Raw genomic sequence first — 6,736 nt, forward strand, 5'->3', positions numbered from 1 at the left:
CTTTGTGTTAAGATCCAAGGACTTTGGATCTGGGTTCCCCCTGGGAAAGGTTTGGGGGAACAGGGAGTGTGCCAAAACACTATAATTTTTGGCTGGTGGCAGCAAGTACCAGATCTAAGCTAGGATTTAAGCTTAGAAGGATCCATGCAGGTCCCCATCTTTTGGCTGCTAAAGTTCAAAGTGGGGAATAAACTTATGACACACGCCAAATTATTTTAGGATATATTAGAGAAAGAAAATCAGGATAATTTCCTCTGTCACTCTAATCCTGAGCAGTGCCCTTCTCCTGCCCTCCACAGGAAGGACATGATGTGCTGAGGAAGAAAATGTCCAACTGAACCACCGTCACTGAGTTCCTTCTCCTGGGATTCTTTGAGGTTTGGGAGCTGCAGATTTCACACTTTGTGGTGTTTCTAGGGCTTTACCTGGTAGCCCTGAAAGGGAATCTCCTTTTTATCATCCTTGTAGTGCTTGACCACCACATTCACACCCCCAGGTACTTCTTCCTGATGAATCTGTCCATCTTGGACCTTGGCTCCATCTCCCTCACTGTCAGGGCTAGTGTAACCATTTGGTAAACTAGACAGCTGCCTAAGGTGCCAAGATTTGAGGGCGCCAAAAAGCAGTGGCCAAAATGTCGGATGCTCACCCGGTGCTGCGGCTTTGATCAGCTCCGGCCGGGAAGTGATGTCATTCTTCCTCCGGCAGCTGGGGTCGCTGCGCTGCTCCCTGCTGCTCTGGCTCTGCCCCATAGCCCCCGCCCCTGCTCAGCCCTGCCCCCACTCCCCTGAGCTCTGCAGCAGGGCTGGACCTACACGCACAGAGACCCGGCCCCAGCCACGCCGCCGGGGAGTGCCGGGGGGTGGTTGCCCCCTTTTCTCAAAGCCATCCCCACCCCCCCACAGAGGCCTGCCCACCCCCCACCCAAAGAAGCCTGCGTAGGGCCCCAGAATATCTAGGTGTAAGCGGGGGAATGGTCCCACTATTGTGGGGAACTTTCCTGGCTTCTGCACCACCCTGGTGAAGTGGGCTAGTGAAAGGATCTGAGTCCTCGCTCCCACTTCCTTTACCCAGAGGCCTCCCTGCCCTTGAGGACTCCCCTTCCACTCTTCTGTCTGGCAGAGTCCTTGTAACCCCAACAAGGCTGGGCCCAGAATTCCTGGGGGGTCTCAACCTCCAACCCTGCTGTGGTCACCCAGAACAGGGGCTAGGGTGTCCCCACTCCGAGATACTCTCTTTGCACTGCGCACCTCCCTGACCCACTGATCACATCATACAATTTAAAGCAAATACAAGTTATTTAATTAACAATTAATTTTAAAAAAGAATAAGGAAAAATGGGAAAGGTTAAAGGAAAACACATTACGCTGCTCTGTGGCAGAGAACATCACAAACAGTGTCTCTGGACATCAGGGCACTTCACAGTCTGTTCCTTGTAGGTTCCAGGCCACCTCCTCAGGCCCTGGCAGTGCTGCAGGGATGCTGCGGGTTGGACACTTGCTCTTGTGGTGGCCACAGGCTCTCAGGCTCTGGGTGGCAGGACCCTTCTTCCCAGCATCACCCCTGCCCTGTCAGGGTTACGACGATCCCCCTGCAAGTCTGGCCTGCAGAGCCTCTTGGCTGAGACATCTCCCTGTGCTGGGCCCACTGCCCAGGGTCCCCCTCGCTCTCCCCAGCTGCTCACCGCACCCAGATCCGGACTGCTCCAGCCCCAGCTCCACACTGCCTCAGCGCTGCTGCTGCTGCTCTGCCTTCAGCTCCCCTGGGCTGCTTGTCTGGCCCCTCTGGCTCTGGTTGCTGCAGCTCTGCTCCCAGGACAGGTCTGCTCTCTCTGGGCTGTGCTCTGGCTTTTTGGGCTGCAGCTTTGCTCCCAGCAGCTTAGTTTGGGCCCCTGCTCTCTCCTTAGCTCGGCCCCACTCCATCCTACTCAGACAATTCCAGCTCTCATGGAGGATGTGAACCCCCTGGCCTCCTGACTCCTTGATTAGCCTGCCCACCCTGTCAATCAGGCTGATCTGGAGCATTGGCCTCTCCACATTGTTCCTGGAGACTGTCAGTCTCAGGTTCCTGATTTCCCATCGACCCCTCCCTTTTTAGTGCTGGGAGCTAGCAACCAAACACCCCCACTGAATGTTAGTAAGGGGGCAACAGTCCCCTTACATAGGGACGGCCCTGGTACCTGCCACCCTGCCTGCAGCCAGCCCCCACTGCACCCCCTGCCCTGCATCCAGCCAGCCCCACACCCCCTGTCTCCAGCCAGCCCCTGCTGCACACCCCCTGCCTGAAGCAAGCCAGCCGCACACCCTGTCAGATTATTCATTTATTTTCATTAAATATGTAGACTAAATAATGAAATTAATAAATTTTCACGCCAAAGGTGTATTAATTCTAATGAACAATCCCATATTATGCAGTACTCATTTTTAAAGTTTATAATCAATGCTCTGGGGGGAAGTTTCGCCTAGGGCGCAAAGTATCCTTGCACTGGCCCTAGAGTCACAATGTTCACTGTTGGAAAATATACCCACCACCAGTGCCTCTGGGACAAAATGGGACAAAATGCAGGAGATTCAGTTTCTTGGAACATATTTCTGGTAGAGGAGGTATCTAGGAAGCCGTGCAGAAGCTGCTTGGGAGGGATGAGCGTGGTGGGTTGAGGTAGATGGCCATTCATATGGTTTTAAACTGGATAATCCCCTTTTGTGTGGCTTGTCCCCTGTCCAGTACTGAGAGAAAACCAGACGTGGTTTTCTCCAGTATCACGGACTAGGGAGGCATGCAAAGTCACACTGGTGGACGGGGGCCACAGCTTTCCCAAAAGTACCAGAATGACCGGTATTCTGGGAATGCGTCAGTGGCCAAAGTAGTTGAGGGCAGAGTTGGGCAACATTTTTCCAAGCCATTGGCAGATTATTTAACTCAGCTAAAAACATAGCAGCATCTGTCACAAACAGGTTGAGGAAACCATTTCCCAATGACAAGTTACTTTGACCAGCTCTACCAACCTGAGCTGAAAGCAACACACACACCCCTGCCCATGCCATGCATCTTCCATCTCCAGGGTGCAGAGGGACAAGGAATGGGCATGTCTGAGATGATCTGGAAATAAACCTGCCCCTTCTCTCAAAAGGGAGTCCCTCCACTCTCAGCTCTCACTCCCGCTGCTGTTCTGCAGTAGCTTAGTAGACAACATCAGCCTCTGATTAGTGCAGGAATAGGTCCCCTTAAGTTCTCAGGCCACTTGCACATATGTGATGGTCACCATCTAATCTAGGCTGGCACCCGGGGGGTTCAACCAGAGACATCTAGGGCCCAAAGTACAATCTTCCACAGCTTGAGCTGAATAGCCAGGCTGCCTGACAGCCACTGGAACAGCCTCCTATCCTCTAGGTGGGGCACAGAGGGGCCTCATAACACACACTGCCCATGGGTGGGGTTTATACAGTGACACTGCACGGCTACACGGGTCAAGGGCTCCATCTGAGCTGGAGTCACCTCCCTCAGACAGGAGGACAGTGCCTCACAGACAGTTGTACTAATGTAAAGCTATGAACTCTACTCGTGTATATTCTCTGTGTGGCCCCTTCTCCTCTCCCCCATCCCTGCACATCCATAAAGTCACAGAGTCATAGAGTTCAAGGCCAGAAGGGACGACCAGATCATCCAGTCTGACCTGCTGTACTCCAACACCATCCGGCACCCGCACACCAAACCCAACAACTGAAATTAGACCGAAGTGTCACAGCCCTCAGGAAACTAGACAGTTCTGTGCCACCGGCAGAGAATAGGAGAAACTGAGGTACACCAGTGCCCGAGGCCCCCACAATGGCAGGGAAATGATTGAGATACACATGGAAAATCATGGCAGGTTATCTGCACCACATATTGGAGAGGAAAGTGAAACCCCCCCAAGGTCCCTGCCAATCTGACCGGGGGGGAAAATTCCTTCCTGACCACCACATGATGATCAGTTAGACCCTGAGCATGTGGGCAAGAACCAGCCAGCCAAACACCCAAGAGAGAGATAATGGCTCAGTGCCACCTCAGAGCCCTGGCACATCCCACCCAATGTTCCATCTCCAGCTAGGGCTGCCCCGATGCGTCAGAGATTAAAAAAAACCAAAACTCCCAGAATACACTGCGGGGGGGGGAATCCCTTCCTGATCCCTGCCAGTGGCCAGACGAAACCCTGAAGCATGAACTTTTAGAAACATAAGACATACGCTGCAAGAGAGAGCCAGGGTTGCTGAGCCCTGCCCTCCACCATCACAAGCAGTCCCATCATACAATCCCACTCAGACATGTGTCCAGCTGTCTCTTAAAATGAATTCGGTCACTTCCCCCCGCCCCACCCAACTTATATTTGGAGGCTGCTCCAGAACCTTGTCCCACTGGTGGTTAGAAACCTCCCTGTAATTTCTAGCCAGTCTCTCCATCATTCATATGCTCAATGTACATCTAAGCCCCGCTGACACAGTCTGGCTCCTTGTCCCCCTTTAATGGTTAGGCCACGAATGGTGGTTTATAAGACAGTGGGCCCAATCCTCAGCTTGTGGCAATGGATTTGCAGCTCCATTGGAAGCAGTAGCTCAGATCCACAGATGCTGCAAATTGCTTTAGGGCCACCAAAGTAAATGGAACTACATTGATGTGCTGAGGATCTACCCTTAAATGTCTTCTCTCCCCTACCCCTGTTTTACACCAGTCTGACTCCTCTGGTTCCAATGAAACCACTCCTGATTTATACACACAAACAAGACAACTCCCATCCTTGTTTTCACTGACCATGGAACGGGTGCTAGTGGCCAAGCAGTGTAACGGGTATTGTTTTGACATAGAATGAAAGTCTAATTCCTTTTACGCACACAACTTACACCCATTTAACTCCACAATTGGGCCAGGTTTTCTACTGGTGTAAATCTCCCCAGCAGCAGTGACATCGGCAGAGTTAATCTGGATTTGCTTTGGTGCAACAGAGATCAGAATCAGACCTGGTTTTGTGCAAGCTGTGTGGTCATGGAAATCACTGACATTAAATGAACAGATACTAAGTAAGCAAACTTTTATTAGATAAAGACATACATTAATTCTTGGTGAATTACCTACACCCAGTCAGTCTCCTCAGGGCAGCTTTCATCTCCTTGTTTCTCATGCTATAGATAATTGGATTCATGATTGGTGGCAATACAGAATAGAGAACAGCCACCACAAGATCCAGAGCAGATGGGGAGCTGGAGGTGGGTTTCAGGTAGGCAAAGCTAGAAATGCAAAAAAACAAGGAGACCACAATGAGGTGAGGGAGGCAGGTGGAGAAGGCTTTATGCCGGCCTTGCTCAGAAGGGATTCTCAACACTGATTTGCAGATCTGAACATACGACACAATGATAAAAATAAAGCAGCCTAAGAACAAACATATACTAAAAGCAAGAACCCCAACTTCACTGAGATATGAGTCAGAGCAGGTGAGCTTCAGCAGATGGGGGATTTCACAGAAGAACTGATCCACCATGTTGCCTCCACAGAAGGTCAGTGCAAACGTGTTCCCAGTGTGTAGTACAGAGTAGAGAATTCCACCAATCCAGGCACCAGCTGCCATTTGGACACAAGCTCTGCTGTTCATTATTTTCTCATAGTGCAGTGGTTGGCAGATGGCGACATATCGGTCATACGCCATGATGGTAAGAAGGGAAAAATCCGCTCCCAACAAGAAGAGAAGGAAAAAGACTTGGGCAACACATCCAGCATAGGAAATGGAGTTGGTGTTCATGAGTGAGTTGGCCATGGATTTGGGGACAATCACAGAGATGGAGCCAAGGTCTAGGACAGACAGATTCATCAGGAAGAAGTACATGGGGGTGTGAAGGTGGTGGTCGAAGACTATAACCATAAAGATAAGAAGATTACCCACCAGGGTTGCCAGGTAAATCACTAGAAACACCACAAAGTGCAAAAATTGAATCTCCCGAACTTCGGAGAATCCCAGGAGAACGAAATCGGTCAAGGTAGTTTGGTTGGACATTTTCTTTCTCAGGACATTATTTGATGTCTGCTGAGGGATGGAAGAGAGCAACGGCCAGCATTAGATCAGTAAAAATAGCTCTCTTTTTGTGAAACCACCTCAATTTACTTGAGTCAGATTGGTGTAATATGGGAATGAGGATGGGGAAAACAGCCCCACTGACTCCAATGGAGTTACTCCTGATTTACACTGGGGTGAGAGAAAGTAGAATCAGCTCAATGGACTCCAGTGGAGTTACTCCTAATTTACACTAGGGTGATGGAGAGGAAAAATAGGAACAATTGCTTTTGAGGTATTTGTATACCTCTGTCACCCAGAGGTGGGTGAACTCTGGATAACGGTGTATAAATGTTACTATCCTCAGTTTACCAAGGGGAATTGGGGCTCTGCCTGGCCAGATTCTGCTGTCAGGGGCACTGATGCAAATGTGGGGTAATTTCACTGCATGCCATGGAATTACTCCCACTTCATTCTGCTCTAAACTGTAGCAGCATCACACATAGAATCATAGAATCATAGAATCTCAGGGCTGGATGGGACCTCAGGAGGTCATCTAGTCCAACAAAGCAGGACCAAACCAAACTAAATCATTCCAGCCAGGGCTTTGTCAAGCCTGACCTTAAAAACCTCTAAGGAAGGAGATTCCACTACCTCCCTAGGTAACCCATTCCAGTGCTTCACCACCCTACTAGTGAAAAAGTTTTTCCTAATGTCCAA

At 50.3% G+C, this 6,736-nt stretch overlaps 1 protein-coding gene across 1 annotated transcript; it reads right to left on the reverse strand.

Moving 5' to 3' along the window:
* Positions 1–5,098: 5,098 nt before the first annotated feature.
* LOC123346772 (olfactory receptor 14A16-like) lies at positions 5,099–6,019 on the reverse strand. The gene has a single exon (XM_044984233.1). The coding sequence runs from the start codon at positions 6,017–6,019 to the stop codon at positions 5,099–5,101; it is 921 nt and encodes a 306-aa protein (XP_044840168.1).
* Positions 6,020–6,736: the final 717 nt, after the last annotated feature.

This window comes from Mauremys mutica, chromosome 12 (genome assembly GCF_020497125.1).
Source record: "Mauremys mutica isolate MM-2020 ecotype Southern chromosome 12, ASM2049712v1, whole genome shotgun sequence".
Classification (NCBI taxonomy): domain Eukaryota; kingdom Metazoa; phylum Chordata; order Testudines; family Geoemydidae; genus Mauremys; species Mauremys mutica.

Bases quoted from the DNA above. Each gene is read 5' to 3' on its own strand.
- LOC123346772 (XM_044984233.1), bottom strand. From the start codon at position 6,019: ATGTCCAACCAAACTACCTTGACCGATTTCGTTCTCCTGGGATTCTCC.